The sequence below is a fragment of the Aethalodelphis obliquidens genome, unplaced genomic scaffold (assembly GCF_003676395.1).
Source record: "Aethalodelphis obliquidens isolate GAN/ISIS:26980383/991018 unplaced genomic scaffold, ASM367639v1 scaffold26, whole genome shotgun sequence".
NCBI lineage: Eukaryota > Metazoa > Chordata > Mammalia > Artiodactyla > Delphinidae > Aethalodelphis > Aethalodelphis obliquidens.
In genome coordinates, this window is record NW_020837970.1 from 4,388,293 (window position 1) to 4,405,065 (window position 16,773).

Below are 16,773 nucleotides of genomic sequence, written 5' to 3' on the forward strand. Positions count from 1 at the left end.
CAAGCCGAGCCCTACGCAGCCTCCCAGGGCCGGAGCCTTCGGGCCAGGCCGAGTGTGGCATCTGGCGTCCAGCGCGGCTTGCTCGGGAACGGAAGCCTTTCAGGGCTCTGCGGCCTCGGGCTGGGTGGCCTGGTCAGCGGATCCAGATGAGCCCGCTGAAGCGTCTCCGCCGCTCCGCTTCGGGGCGGGAAGCCGGAGCAGGACAAGCAAGGGGAGGCGCCACGGTGCCCGCCTACCCTCTCCCAGGGGCCCGACCAGGCGTCCTCCCGGGCGGCCTAGCCCTACCTCGCTGGGTGTCTGCTCGTGGCTCCCGCCCCTCCCCAGCGGCTCCGACTCCGGCCCGCCTCACCCCACCGCGGGCTTTGTCCGCCAGCCGCGCGCCGGCCCCTCCCCGTTCCCGCAGGCTCCTCCCCGCCCCCTCGGCTGGCCCCACTTCCTCGGCGCAGGCGGCAGGAGCGGGCGGGGGACGAAAGGGTTAATCCGGGGCTCTTCCCGGCGCGGAGGGATCCAGAACCGAGCCGAGCGCGGTGCTGAGGCCGCCTCAGCGAAAAAAATGTCCGCCTGAGGAGACCCACAAGTTCTATCTGGGGGGACCGCCAGCCCGCCCCGGGAGGAAGGGGCGGCCAGGCCTGAGAGCCGCCTCCCCCGCCCGGATCCGAAAGCTCGCGCGGGGGAAAGTGAGCCGAACCGCCGGGCCGTGCAAGGGGAAGTCCGAGCCCGCTCTCCCGGCCAAAGTGAACTTTAATCGGGGTGGTTGGATGCGGAGACGGGGCGGCAGGTAATTGCGGGCCGGCAAGCGGGAGGGGGACGCTGTGTTGGGGCTGGGGGCTGCGGAGCGGCGCCGCGTTCCTGGCGGAGCGGAGGCGCCCCCGGCCCGCGCCCCAACTCCGCGCCCCTTTGTACAGAGGCGAACTCGGGGTCCCCTCCAAGTTGGGGAACGGAGTGGGGGCGGAGGTGAAGAGTCGCGGGCGGCCAGGCCCGCGAGCGGCGCGCTCGGCCTGCGCGCCCCGCTCAGCGCTCGGCTGGGGTTCCGGGGCGCGCGGGAGAGCGGGTTCTTCGGCTGCCGAGCCAGGCTCATTGTTAGGCAGGTCCGGGGCCGGCCGGCCGCGGGCAGGGCAGCAAAAGTGGGAGGAGGCCGAGCCGGGGGAGGAGGACGCCGGGCAAGAGCGGGGCTAGTTGTCGGTGTTTCTGTTTTCTTTTTAAAAACGCCCCTCGGACGCGCGCGCGGGGGGGGGGGTGTGCTTTCCGACCCCCGGGGCCCGCGGGGGACATCCGGGCGGCGGCGGCGGCCGCAGACGCGGGCCTGCGAGCGGCGCGTTCCCTGCAACTTGTCAGTTCTATTGTTGCCGAGCCAGAGAGTCACTTCGCTACTCCCCTCGCCGCCGCTCCGCTCGCTGGATGCCCGATCGCCCCTCATCCCCGCCCCTCGAGACCCCCGCCCCGGCCGGGCCCCGCGCGTCCGGCACCCCGCGGCTGCGCGGGGTAGGGGGCGCCGGGGAGGGGGCAGGGGCGGGCTCGGAAACTTGCGGGAGAGGCGGCGAGTTGCGGGAGCCGCCGCGTAGCTCCCGGGCCGGGCCGAGAAACGCGTGGATTCACGGACCCGGCGCGGGCACCGGGCTCTCCTGCCCCCTGCCCGCGCGGCGGTGGGGAACGAGTAGGATATTGGAAGGCAGCCCGGCGTTTTTCCTCTTCTTCTACGCCTCTCTCCATTCCCGTACACACTTTGGGCCTCGGTGGTCTCTCGCTGAGCCTCTTTCCTCTGCCTTAGGACCTGCTAGAAGTGGCCGAAGATGAATCCCCAGCAGCAGCGCATGGCTGCTATAGGGACCGATAAGGAGCTGAGCGACCTGCTGGACTTCAGTGCGGTATGAGAGCTTTCTGCGGCATCTTGGGGTTCCGCTGAGGTTTACAGAAAAAGAAAGAAAGGGGGGAGAGCGACGTGGAGACTAAGCAGCGTGAACTCCATCTGCTTTGAGCAGTAGTTCTCAGGGCTGGAGTCCAGCTCCCCCAAGTTGGACACCTGAACTTTGATGTAATGTCTAGACTTGCAGATTTAAAACTTTAATGCCAGAGGGGTCATTTGATTTAGCCAGTTAAAAGGAGAACAGCGTAATCTTGAGCTTTGGTTGAGTCATCCTCTGACCCTGATGATTATTAGGGATTTTGAACTTCGTATGAAAAAAAATTGTTTTTTCTTCAACACTCCTAACCATTTCCCTTTTCAAGATGTATAGTTTATAGTACCTGAAAGATGTCAGTTACAGGAAAGCTAGTGAAGGGCTAGGATTCCCAGCCTTTTGGGTTGAACCATTTTAATATAAATATATATGTACTTATACATGTGTGTATGTGTGTGAAGATATGCATATACAAGAAGTACATATGTGTATGTACATTTAAAATTTTCTTAACATGGGAAATAATTGAGTGACTTAAAAATATCAGCTGGCCCCACTGCCCTTATTTCTAATGCGTTGAATTCCTTTATTAACTGCTGGTACAAAGCGAAGATCATTGACAGAAACTTACCACTTAAACTTAATAATCTTAGAATCTCTCATGTAACTGACTGGGTTTTCAGAACAGAAGATAGCCAGTATTTCCAAATAGTGTGAGGAAATAATATCACTAAATGTATTTGCTTTTCTGGGTATGAATGTATATATCCAATTTTATTTTAACTTCCCTCTGAAATACAGCAACTAATTGACTCTTGGTGGACTTTTGTTTGCAAGGAATCTAGAAGAATTTCACAACTAACAGATGCGTTTGGATTATTTTGCAGATGTTTTCCCCACCTGTTAATAGTGGGAAAACCAGACCAACGACACTGGGAAGCAGTCAGTTCAGCGGATCAGGTAAGATCATGTCTAAAATCAGAAACTCATATTTTGGTGTTGTGATGTCTAGTTAAAACTATAAACAAAAACAAACAAGCCCCAAATGTGGGCTGTTCCTTTAAGGATCCATTGACATTTCTTCAAGAATTTCAATGTGAATTTAAAATTTGTTCTCTTTTCTCTGAATTTTTAAATTGAACATTATCTTGTTTGAGTGCAAGGGATTATAGCATGCCTCTGTATTTAGAAAAGTACCAGAAGAAAATGCTCTTTGGTCCATGTGTAGTATTTTTTTTTAAATTGTTTATTTAAATATTTGTATTTTAAAAATTTTCTAAATTTTAGCCCATTAATGTTATTAAACTTTTGGATTCTAAAGAGTTGGTAAAATAATGTTATTTAAAATATGTATATGAAAAGTGAAATTGAGTCAAGCAGTAATTAGTAACACTTATTTTAAAAGATGGCTATTCCTTTTGGAAGTCTTCAGGAAATTAACAATTTTGTGCACAGTTATTTGAAATGTTACAAATGAATGAATAGAAAGTTAGATGTACTTTCAAATAACACAGATGATTGAATTCTGTCCTACGTTCATGTTACATTAGGATGTTTAGCGTAAGTTAAATTAGATTCCTAGTTCTACACTAGTGCTTTCGTCCTCAAATTTACTTTCTGTATATTTATAACTACTCTACTCCATTATTAACATTTATCCTATATTTCTTAAGTGTGCATTTTTGGTTTTTCTTACTTAGTTATACTCATGATTTTTAAAAAATAAATGTTCCAGAAGCAAGGTCCATTCTAGTGTACAAAAGCTATCATTTTCTGTTTAACTTAGATTTATTCCTTAGTGCGGGAAGAGGTAAAAAAAAAAAACAAAAACAAAAGCCAAGACAGCAACATAAGAAAACCAGCTGTCAAATCTCTAGGCTGAAACTCAGTAATTCCTCTTTGACCGGTGCTTTTTTATTTCCCCTAGTAAAATGATAGTTGACTTCTTAAGATACTATGGGAGCAAAACATCAGAAAAGAAGGTTAATTTCATAACCAATTTAACCCTTTATACCACTTTACATTAAAACAAGTTTCTATGTAAAAATCATACACTACCTTAATTTACTAAAATTCATTTTTAATGATGAAATTACAACTTAAGGGGAAAATATAGCATGTTGTTTAACATCTCAAATAAAAACATTTTGAATTTTAAATATCCTAAAGACTAATATTATCCTTAATCAAAAGGATATCATAAAATGTCAGCCAAACCCCAGCTCTTCTCCCACCTCTATCCATTTATTGGTAGTGGTTTGAAAATCATCGCTTTTTTGGGTTGAGGAGAGAAAATTATTAAGAATAAAATTATTATTAAGAAGAAAATTATTAAGAAGAAGGCTATATTCTCTTTCTTTACTACTGTTTTGAATACATGTCAATTTTTGCAACTGATACATTCTCAGGAACTTTCAAATTTTCTTTGTCTAATACATAGTAGATGCTTAGTATATTTCATTAAATGAATAGTGATATTGCTGTTTCAGACTGTTAGCTCTGACTTGAATTGTAGAAAATATATTTAACTGACATTCATTGATATCAAGGACATGAACTTCAGAAACTGGCTATTAGAAATACTTTCTGTTTTTAAAATAAGGGCAAATATATATTTTTTACTTTTTAAAATTAAGGTATGATATATGTAGTCTAAAATTAAAAAAAAAGTTCAGTGAACTGTAGCATGACATTGGAACAGTGTGGGTCCTTCTTTCTGTAGCATGCATTACACAAAGAAAAAAATTATTTTTCTACATTGTAGAAGTGTTCATAATATTTGATTCTTTAGAGCAGGAAATTTTTAGCTTTAAAACTGTTAGGTTTTTTTATCTGTTGAAAATTTGAACTTGAATATTTATCTTTATCTATGTGGTTTGTTTTAAATTTCAGGAAAAAATTGTAATTAAAAAAAGCTATGACCTCTAATAATCAGTGAATGGATTTAGCTTTGGGGGGAAGGGAGAATAGCAAAGCAGTCATTTTATATGAAAGTATACTGGTAGATATGGTCCTGTAGCCATTTCTTATCTTAAAGGAAATGTCTAAAAGAGGTTGGTATGGCAATATTGTTTTATTTGTATATTTTATTGACACTTTAATAATCTTCTGATCTCATGTCAAAGGATATGTAATATGTCCTAATGCCTGATTATTTGCAGTGTATAAGGAGCTAAAGATCTGACTTTCCTTCTGAAGAGGTGACTTAAAGATTAGAGTTACCTTGTTTTTGAAGTAACATTTGCAAAATCCCAAGCCTTTTGCCTCATGAAAACTACAGTTGTGTGTATAATTTTCTTTATTGATTGTCCTTTTTGAGGATGAGTTAATTTCAGTGTATATGCTATAGTACGTGATGTTATTTTTAAATCTTATTCCTAAAGCGATATATAACTTGTAAGATAGTCGACACTTCATCAAAAGTCTCAATGGAAAAGGCTAATATGTATTTTCTGTTACTTATTTGTCTTGAGGAATTTTTATAGTCATATTTTTTCATCAAGGGTGTTAATTTTCTTTGCATTATGATACAACTGTGAATTTGTCTGTTTGGTATGATAGAAGCTGTGAGGTATTCTTATGGTGACCTTGAGACAGGGGTTTCTCTCTGTAGGAGTTAAAGGTGAGGCACTTTTGTAGGACAGTGTATAGGAGGAAAGCTTGTTGAAAGGATTGACAAAGTGGAAATAGTTCTGGTGTTTAAATCCACTGTCCCCTCCAGCTTCAGGGATTGAGTATGGAGAACTAAATTGTGATATTGGATTTAATTTTTCATAGTTTAAATGTTTACATGATATCTGAAAAATTTCCTTTGTTAGTTTTTGAATCCAAGTAACAAGAGATGTTGGAAGGGAGTGGGATAAATTTGTTTAGTAAGCCATCTATATATATTGAGTCTGTCTCTTATATTTCTATCTAGAGAGTTATTTTAACAAGCAAGTAAAGCTTTTACTTTTCCTTGTTCAAATCAGACTTTTGTAACACTATAGATTTCTTCTTGCTCAAGATTTTTGGAAAGAATTATAAGAACGATTTTCTAGCTCTTAATTTTTAAAAGGAGTACAGTTTTTCATTTGGGAGGTATTTTCATATGCACATTTGGGATTTTTGAAAATACTGAATTTTCAAAAAATTTTCTGGGAGGCCAGAAAAATGAATTCTCATTAAATTACTCTTCAGTATTTTTTTAAATTAAACTTTTTGTTTTGAGATAATGGTAGATTCATATGCAGTTGTAAGAAACAATACAGAGATCCCACTTTTACTTTAACATGTTTCCTGCAACAGTAACATCTTGTAAAACTGTGGTACAATATCACAACTAGGTTATTGACAGTGTTATTCTCAAGATACAGGAACAGTTCCATCATCACAAGGATTCCTGGTGTTTCCCTATTATAACTGTATCTACTTCTCAAGTAATTTTTTTAAAAAAGGGAATGATTAGTAAACACCTACTCACTCAATTAAAATGGAGTAAGCTTTTCAAATTGCTAAAGCATTATTTGAAATATCAAGGAAGAGAACACCAAAATTTTACCAATGTGTTTTTTAACTGAAGTGTAATATAAGTAGGAATTGTAATTTTAAATAGAGGGGAAACTAGATTTAGCTTTTTCACTTAAAGTATTGTAAAGTTATGAGTAGGATGTGTTTCATATGTGTACCTATCAGTGTTGAAGTTTGTTAACTATAGTGTATAGTAATATACACTCAAATTTATTACTGTTATTTGGGTAACTGAACCATATTAGACATTTACTTCTGGCGAGCTGTAGTGATGAATTAGAGTAACTGCAGAGTCAGCAGGCATATGAGGAAAAATATAATATTTTAGGATAAATATGGTCTACTGTTAGGTGGCTCATTTAATGTAAAAGTTAAGTAGCAAAGGTGTCTTTTAGAGAAAATCTGTATATGAAAATACGTTCTTGGAAAACAAAAATTAGAGACAAGATTATAACCATGAGTACTGTGTGCTTTTCGGAGTAGTTCCTATAGTGCTCTTTTAAGTAGTCATGGCTTAGAATGGATTTGAAAACCAGTTTGATTAGGTCACAGTATTTTAGAGACTTGTTTATTATATACAGTGAGCCATACCTTTAATTAATTATTATTTCCATCTGTTTTCGTTAACAATTTAAGCATTTAAAATCATTTTCTTGGATAAGAAGATAAAGATGAAGATACTCAACTTTAAATATAAACACAATTGTTTTCACATTTTAGATTTAATGGGCCTATTTATGATAATCTCTTATTAAAGCCAAATAGTCTTTTTTTGTTCTTAAACAGTTGATACTCACGTCTGGAATGTCACTGCCTGCTTAGTGTTGTCAAAGACTTGGATAACTCTTGCCACAAGAGAGTAAAATAACACTATTAGAAAAGGTCTCCTGGGGAAAAAAAAGGAGTTTCTGGACAGTTTGTGGGATATCTTTTTAAAAAAAGTATTTAATAGGACTGCTTTTGGGTATTGCTTGAATATGTTTTTTGGATGGGAATGTTGAAATTACAAATCTAATGCTTTTGTGCTTAGGGAATAAAATGAAAAGAAGACATACATTTAAATATATTAGTTCAAAAGACTTTCTGCTTTGTTAAATAGTTGAGCCATATTTATCTTAGATTTATCAGTTAACCACATATTTATTTAGTATTTACTTTGTGCTGGTTGCTATTCTACTGGCTTTTGGGAAGGTGGCAAATGGAGAAGGACATAGACCAAAAAAAGTGGAGGCATTTCATTATCTAGACAGGAAGATAAAATGTAAAAATGTGAGGTAAACTTCTATAACATAAAAAATGTCAACAACTGCACATTAATATAGGTTAAATTGAGTCCATAAGAGTAGGAATGTGCTGAGGAGTGAGGGAACTGGCTTAAGGAAAACTCAAAAATGTTGAATTTAAAGTTGACTTTTAAAGGAGATATGAAAAATGAATTAGGGAAGAGAAGAACTGTTCTCCCAGTTGTGGAATAGCATGAAAAGAGACCCGGAAATGGAAGGCTTACTCCAAGGGCCTGTATGTACACAGTTCAGGGAAAGAGAAACTGATTTTTATTGATTATCACTCCTGCACTCCTTGAGTAGCTCATATTTATATACTGTTATCTGGAGCCAGACTGCATGGATTCAAATCTAATCATTGCCATTTATTAGCTGGTGACCTTGGGTATGTATCTTAACCTCTCTGTGCTTCTATTTCTTAATCTGTAAAATAGGACTAATAATACTAGCCATCCTCATAGAGTCGTTATGAATGTTAACCGAGTTAATACAAGTAAAGCTCCAGGAACAGTATCTGGCACAGAGTCAACTGTGGTGGAGTGAATTGTTAGTGGTGAGGCAATAGAATAAGGAAGGCATTTACTTATTCAGGAGGCTATTGTGCTAATCTAGGGATGAGCTGGTGAAGGTTTGGACTTGGTATTAGTATAGGAAGTAGGAAGGGAAAATAGGAAGTAAGAAGGAAAAATACCAGAAGAAAAGGATTGACAGAATTTGAAGGACTGGATTTCTATAGGTAAGAGAAATTACTTTTGCAGTTCTGGCATAATTGGAGGGTAGTAGTGCTGGAGAAAAAAAAAAATATAAAGATGCTGGTATGTTTTGAGCATTTTAAATTTCACATGACTTGGGACTCTTGGCTAACTTGGGGATTTATGAGAGAAGAGTGCTGCAAGATGAGTTAAAAATTTTGGTTAAAAAAACTCTTTTCTGGCTGTAAAATTAATACATAATCATCATTGAAAAGAAAATTGGAGAACAGAAAAAGCAACAAGGGAAAAAAGACACAGGTTATTTTACTATACAGAGAAAATTGTTACATTTTGATTTATTTCCTTTTAGTCTTTTTTTCCTGTTCTGTGTTTGCAAAGTTGAGAGCTTACTGATGGTTTCATTTCATGTCCTGCTTTTTTATTTCACTTGATGTTATGAGCATTTTCTCATGTTCTTAAAGGTTCTTCGTAAGCTCTATTTAAAATTATTGTATGGTATTATTACATGGGATGAATATAGCATAACTTATCAAATCAGTTATCTTACTGCTTGACGTTTAGAGATTTTGTTTGTTGATTTGCGTTTTGTTATTATAAAAAATATGATAGTGAATACCTTTTTGTACATGCATATATTTTTATCTACACTTCAGTTTCCTTTGGATAGGAGATGTAGATTTGGGTTTTTGTTCCTACAAGTTATAATTAAAACTAAGTGAGTGAATGAATACCCTTAGGGAAATGAATTCAGAGGGAGATAAATGATCAGGTCAAGAATTGATGTTAATGGTGGAGTTAGATGTATAGAATTAGTGACTTTGGTTGATTATTTAATGTAAAAATACAAATTTTTATTAGTTTATGGATGGAGTGTTTGATGACATTTGGTGCAGATTTGTATTTGTATGTAATTTGGTTGTCTGTTGACTGGAGGGAATTCCTGTCATTCTTTGACCTGTGCTTATTGAAATGGAGTGGAATCTAGTTGGAGTCTATCAGTGAGAGAGCCCTTGAATTCTTGACTTTTTATAAGAGAGGTAGTATAGTGCAGTGGGAAGAATTGGGTTCAGGAGCCAGATGACTAGATTGGAACAGTGCTTTGCAACTTATTAGCTGGGTGGCCCTAGGCAAGTCATTTAAATGATCTGAGCATACTTTTTCCTTTATGAAGAGTGGATAATAATGCTTACCTTCAGAATCCTTATGAGGATCAAATAAGATTATCTTTATATATTGCCTGCTACACTGTAGATTCAAAAATTGTAGCTGCCTATGGCACCCGCTGAAGTAATACTAATGTAATATTATTATTAATAGTAATAATTATAACCAGTATTATAGCCAGTGTTTATTGAACTATTATCATATGCTAGGTGCTTTGCTAAGCTCTTTATAGGCATTACCTCATTTTACTTTAGATAAAATGATGTGATGTTTTATGGCGATGGGGAGGGTGAGGAAATGCCCCCCAAGGGCAACATGTCAGAGTTGCTTTCTAGTGCCAAAATCAGGCTGAAGAATAGTTTTGAAAGGTCATTAGGTACCTAATAACCTTACCTTTATTTTTTGTAGCTCATTTTTTCTTAATACTATTATTTTGTGGACTACATATTGTATAGTACAGAATGGTAAACAGAAATGTGTACACCTTTTGAAAACCCTCTTTCATGTTTAGGCATCGCCACTTGGATGTAGGGTTTTCTTTATATTGCTCTCTGTCTGCTTGAAAATTTTCCTTTCTAGAATGAAGTGTAGTATAAATAAATAAATAAAATAAAAATGATGTGACCTGAGAGGGTAGAATAGCTGGGAGACAGGTTGGAGAGAATGAGTCTCTAGGGTAGAGCTTCTCCACTTTTTTCTTAATGGCAGGGAAGGAGCATAAACTCCCCTGGTAGCCTGAAGCAACACATTGTAAATGAGCAGAAGAAATCTTATCTTAAAAATCTTCATGTGCATTTTACTTTCTACTCCCTAGCACAAACATATTTGTTGTAATAGAAATATGTTTTAATTAATCATTAAGTAAAACTGAAGTTCTAGGAAGATGCATTGAGTTTAGCTTATGACATTGCCTTCCTCCTGTTTTCCTTTGTATCTTTGGGGGTAGAGGCCAGGGTGGAGTGGGATGCAGTCCTATACTATCCTTTCTTCAGTGAGAAGACCAGCCTTAGAGTGTATTTTCTTTGGCTGTCTTTATCTTGGATCTTTTCTTGCTCCTACAAAAATCTATGAAAAGGGAATGTTACATTGGGGGAGGGGGGTTGTTTTGGTAGGGAGCAAATTGTTATTCTGTAAGCTGAAGCACAGAGAAATTTGTTGGTAATATATATAACTGTCATTTGAACTTCTGTTTTCTTTTTCTATCCAGATCATCCTGTGATTTTTTCACATACCCCTGACTTGTATGTTTTTACAGGGAGAGCTTTGATTTTTTTGTTCCGTGTTTAAAATGTGCTCTCATGTGTTCCAGGTTAAAAATGTGCTCTCATAAAGACCATGGTGAGTCATCCAAGCTACTATAAGCTGATTGGGGACTTAAAGATCACACAGAAATGAAAACAGATTAGCGATTGGTTACTAATTTTTATTGCATTGGACAGTGACTCAGGGATGAAACCTTCAAAATAAAATAAAAAAACAATTTGAGATAAGGCACAGGACAGAAAATACTACCTTTTTTAAAAAAAAAAACCCACTACTATACCTTATTTTTGGTTATTAAAAATGAAGAAAGCTGGCCCAAGATGTCATTTTCTCAGATCTGTTTTAGGTGTTATGAAAGTGTGTGAATTTGAACTGAGGGAATACTCTGAATTTGAAAAATTATTCCAGTTACTCAAAGGAAGTCTTTCTGGCATTAGCCTCCCTCAGAAGTTGTTCACTTGTTTTCTTCTGGTGGTTTTGCCAGTGAGCCATTGTGAGGCTTTAAAATGAGCAGGATCAACTCATGATGACCCTTCCGCCACTTCACTGGTGGTTAATGTAGAGAACACAGGTTGAACTTAATCTGATCACACAACTCTAATCAATGAGCATATGTGCTGCTGCTCTCAGCAAGAGTTGTGAGTTAGTGGTGGGACACCATGGGGATCCCTGCTTGGAGGGAATTACAGTCATCCAGCCTCTCTGTTCTGAGGCGTATGTTGTTTTGAGATGGTTGGGAATAAAAAAAAGGGTTTACTATGCTACTGGAGAGGAAAAAATGCTAGGCTCACTTTGAACTTATGGCAGAAACATGATTTGGCCACAAGTTAGTTTAGAGAATCTGAGTTTATATGGGCATTCATAAACAAGGGATGAAAATCATTGAGTTCTCCTGAGTTAGGAGGTCCTCTTAGATTTTTGCTATTTGGAAACCCTACTGTATCCAGCTGACTTTGACATACTTAGGTTTTGGAAAATGTTTTTCAGTGTTGGTCCCAATTTGGAATAAAGTTAAAGGGGGAAGATGATGCATGTTGAATCTCTTGGTGGCAACTTATAGGCAGCTTGAATTGATTATGCTTTTCCAACTAGGCAAGTAATTAGATCCACTTTAAGACTTTATTAAATATCCTAAGTGTCTCTTATTTAAGCATCAGCTAGTTCTTTTTATTTTAGGTGATAGCACAGTTTATTTATGATATGTCAAGACCACCTTTTTACTTGCCAAAGGTCCACAATCACTGATCTGCCATTTTGAAATCGGAAAAGATATGAATCAAATTTTTTCCTTTAAATTCAGCATAAATTATTTTAGTGGCAAGATTCGATCTTATCTGAAGGGAGGCCATTAACATTTCTTATTTTTCTAGTTACTGTATGATTACCAGGTGCTGGGGGTGATTTGTATGGTATGGTTTGTATACTGTATTTCTTTTCTAAAATCTGAAAAATGGAATTCTAAAACCCACCCGGCCCCATGGATTTCCAAAAAGGTGTTATAGACCTCCCCTTCTGTGTGTGTGTTTGTGTGTGTGTGTGTGTGTGTGTGTGTGTGTGTGTGTGTGTGTGAGAGAGAATCTCCCTCACCCCCTCCCCACTGTTGTTGTTTTCGACTCAAAATAAGAATTTCTCTTTTGGACTAAAAGTCTAGGCTAGAGACAGTTATTTTAAATACAGAAAAAAATTGTGGTGGACTTGTTAATATAAAGGAAATTCTTCTTGGAATACAGTATAAGCTTTTCGGACTGAGCTTTGTGGTTTGAAAAGTTTGCCCTATACATTGTTTTAGGAAGTCAGTTTTCATTTTGAGGAGGTATAAGCTTTTCATCTTTTGGGCCAAGGAGTGTAGTGATATTTCCCTGGTCATTTTGCATGGAAAATTTCAGGATGCTAACAGATATATTTACGTAAATACATAAAACCAAGTAAGAAATAATTATGTGTATATACATATATAAAAAATCAGCAGCATGCTATTACCTCCAAGATAAAGCCTCAGCCTTGACTCTTATCCAGATTTAACTGTGTGAGAGCAAACAGAAGAAAATCCTACAAGTCATATTCATGAAGAAAAGGAGGAGCTAAGATTTGGTTTCATAGAGGACAGACAACAAAACCAGTCTTTGGTAATTTTATTCTCTACTTTTATATTGGTTAAAAGTTTTCATAGGTTAGTAGCATGATGTTTATTCCTGCAGTATATTCATTAAAGGTATCTTCATTAAAAACAAATTGTGATTCTAATGAGTGTATGAAATTTTCCTCAGGAGCCTGTCATCAGCTCAGTCCCATTACTGTTTAATATAACTATGAAAGTAGCAATGAAGTGAGTGTGTAATAAACTAGTCTTTGTGTATCTGTTTTGAGAGGCAGGTCAGTTGACTATACTGACTTTTCTGGTTCCCTTGCAGACCTGTTCCCTGTAGCATTACCAGTGTTACTGTCTGAAGAATCATTATATAATATTGAATAATTAAATCCACATAAAGTTTGTAGAGGTTTGAGATTCCCTGCTGTGGGAACACAGAACAGGCCATACAGCCAGGGTCTGTCTTGCCTTCATACTTTATATAACATCTCTTGTCAAACTTCAGAGTATTGCCGGAGTGAGTAGACTCTGAGACTTGCTGAACAAGTTGTAGAGCAGTGGGACTTTACCCAGTGAATGATTGGGGGAATGGGAGGAGTCTTATTATTTTAAAAAAATCAATAATGATAAATGTGCTTCATAAATTTTTAGTCATTCACTATTTAGTTCATAATTCTTGTAGGAAGTTGGTAATTGTTCATTTTACAGAGGAAATAGAGAAATCAACAGTGATACACATTTGCCTGTGGTTTCTTATTGCCCCTCAGAAGTAGCAAACTAATCAGTCATAGTTGCACCTGCACTGATACCAATCTACACCAGAGTACGGTTTGTCATGAGGAGGAATTTAATATCTCCAGAAATCTTTAAAATTTTTTGTTGTAACTGGAGGCTTAAATGGTGCCATGCTGATAATCTCCAAAAGAAAGTGCTTCAAGATTTATTTATTGTTAAAAAGAAAACAATAATCAAAAGCCTCCATAAAATAAAACTTTTCTTGTTGGTATTACAAGATATTAGATATAGACAACTACAGTCCAAAATGTCTTTAGGAGAGTATAATTCTTTTTGTGTGTGGTCTTCTTTTATTGTTTAGCTGTCATCAGACTTTGTGCCTTGGGAGGAAGATGAAATTTGATAGTTGTAAGATATTGGAATATTCACAGCTATTATTTAGTTGAGGCCATAGAAAAGAATGGTTGTTTTATAGTGTGGAAAATTCATTATTTTCACTTCCCCCTTTTCAAAGATTTAGTGTTTGTTTAGTTATAAAGGCAAGTAAAAGCAGATGGAAAATAGTTATTCCAAGGGTAGTTTAAAAGTGTTATTAAACATATAGAAGAGGTTTTAATGGAAGTTGTTAAAATTTAATTTTGGCAACAGACTTTTCAGTGCAGTAAAATGAAAAGATTTAAAGAGGGTGCTGATTAGTCCATTTTGTATTATTATTTATTTAAAGTAGACTGGGCTTTCATTTTGTTGAAGAGCATCAGTAGGCATTTGAGAGAACACACTAATGCGCTGTTGTTTTTTTATTGGTCTGTGTAGAATGGTTTGTTTAAGGTGGTGGAGAACAGAGAGAGACACATTGTGGTATGCTGGAAAGGGGAGGAGTTTGGAGTCACAAAGTTTTGATTCATTGTTGGCTTTATCATTTACCAGATTTGTGATCCTACGGCAATATGTTAACTTCTCTGAGTCTATCTCATGTCTAAAATGAGGAGAATAAAAATACTGCCTAAGGGGTTGTGAAAGTCATGAAATTAAATAATTTTTAAGGAAATTATTTCTAAAACGTGGAGTTTTGTGATTCTGTACGAATATTAGTTGTCTTATGTTAGGTGGCATAGCAACTCTTGAAGGGATTCCAAGTTCACAAGTTGTGGAATGAATGACTATTCATGCAAAACTCATACATTTCCAACAGTCAATCTCAGAATTCTTCAGATGAGTTCTTTCTCTTTTTGGTTAGATGAGGGAAGTTAAAGCAATAAAGTAAACTCTGTTAATGTATCTTAAACCATAGAGCCCCCAAATTAGTACCTTTGAGTCCTGTATTCTCAGCTTAGTTTTATTTTTTATTTATTTTTAAAATATTTATTCATTTGGCTGCATCGGGTCTTAGTGGCGGCATGGGGGATCTTTCGTTGTGGTGGGTGGGCTCTTCGTTATGGCTCACAGACTTCTCTCTAGTTGTGGCACACAGGCTCTAGAGCGCAGGCTTAGTTGCGGCGCGCAGGCTTAGTTGCCCCGCGGCATGTGGGATATTAGTTCCCCGACCAGGGATCGAACCCGAGTCCCCTGAATTGGAAGGTGGATTCTTAACCACTGGACCACCAGGGAAGTCCCCTCAGCTTAGCTTTAAATCCTTGTTGAGGATCTGTTGTAGTAACAAGGTTAACCACAGGCTTAAGTAGGGTGACAGTTGAATAGTTCTTAGGAAAGTTTTTGCTTTGTTTGATGAGCAGTAATCTGAACAAAACTTTAGTGTCAGTAAGAGTTAACCTTTTGAAGATTTTAAAGTACTGGATGTGGTGGCCTTGGTATACTCCTGAGTGAGGATGAGAGGGTGCAAGGATGAGGTTGGGAAATGCAAGTGGAACTCTCTTCTGCTGTATGCCTCTGCTGGAAGCAGGAAGGGTTGACTTAGTCTTATCCGTAAATGACAAGGTATCAGGGCTGGGGCTGTGTGCTGGTGCTATTTTTCCAGGTTCTTTGTGATTAGGGAAGATGAGGGCTTTCCCAGTCCCAGCGCTGCCCCTTTCCAATTAGTGTGCTTGTCTGGGTATATAAAACACCTAGGCCACCTTTTATTGGGAAATATTGAGGTTTTTACTGACTCCATGTATGTATGTATTTATGGGATTGTATTGTTTAGAACTTTTCACTTTGTTTTAAAGAAGGAAATCAACAAATTCAAACTTGATGGAACCCAGAGTCAGTACCGCTATTGGGGTGGTTTTGGTGGAGGCCTGTGGACTGATAGGCTCCATTGGAGGTATTTGCTGGTTGTTCTTTAGGATGAGACAGTGACTGGGTTTAGGATTATAGGATGATTTGACAGTCACTTGACAAGAGTCAAGAAAGTTCTGGGGCCTTCTGATTGTAATAATTCCTAATGTCCTCTTGAAAGATCGTTATTAAATTGCAGTGACATGAGAGTAGATGGTAGGTGAAACAGAAAAACTAAGGACGTTGGAAGTGGATAGCTAGGGTTCCTGAATATAATTTCTAAGAACCCTGGGGCCAGGTGAAGTAGCTTATTTTTCTTTCATAGGTAATTGATGACTTCTGCATTCTTGCTGCTACTGCTGTTATCTGTTACTTCACCACTGGACATTGTAGTAGTCTTCTTACTTGGCCTCCTTGCTGCCATTTGCTCTCTTTTCCAGTCTGTCTTAGTCTGCACAGGCTGCCATAACAAAATACCACAGACTGGATGGCTTAAACAGCAGCAATTTATTTTCCAACAGTTCTGGAGGCTAGAAGTCTAAGATCAGGGTACCAGAGTTGTCAGGTTCTGATGTCAACTCTTCCTGGCTTACGGGCTGCCTTTTTGCTGTGTTCTCACATAGCCTTTCCTCAGTGTGTGAGTGAGAGGGGATAAGGGAGAGAGAACTCTCTGGTGTCCTTTCTTATAAGGGCACTAATGCCATCACAGGGGCCCCAGCCTCATGACCTCATTTAACCCTAATTACCTATCAAAGGCCTCATCTCCAAATATTGGCTTCAGTAGATGAATTTTGGGAGGATCCAAATGTTTAGTCCAAAACACAATCCTCATATCTTTAAAACATCTTTCTCCTGTGGTTTGTCTCAAGAGTCTACATGTGTTCCCTATTGGCTATCAAAAC

General features: G+C 38.8%; 1 protein-coding gene across 11 annotated transcripts in view; it reads left to right on the forward strand.

The window, feature by feature from the left end:
• The first annotated feature begins 476 nt into the window (after positions 1–476).
• Positions 477–16,773, forward strand: part of TCF12 (transcription factor 12) — a 387,457-nt gene continuing 371,160 nt past the window's right edge. For 2 of the 11 annotated variants that reach the window (XM_027123123.1, XM_027123118.1), the window contains exons 1-3: positions 482–778; positions 1,769–1,865; positions 2,786–2,858. Coding sequence is in view for 8 of the 11 variants with exons in the window: in XM_027123118.1 (XP_026978919.1) it covers positions 1,791–1,865; positions 2,786–2,858 (148 nt within the window). In the remaining 3 variants the exon portion in view is untranslated. Of the gene's footprint in view, positions 779–1,768; positions 1,866–2,785; positions 2,859–16,773 lie in introns of those variants that run through there. The other 9 variants (XM_027123117.1, XM_027123129.1, XM_027123116.1 and 6 more) reach the window with 8 other exon arrangements.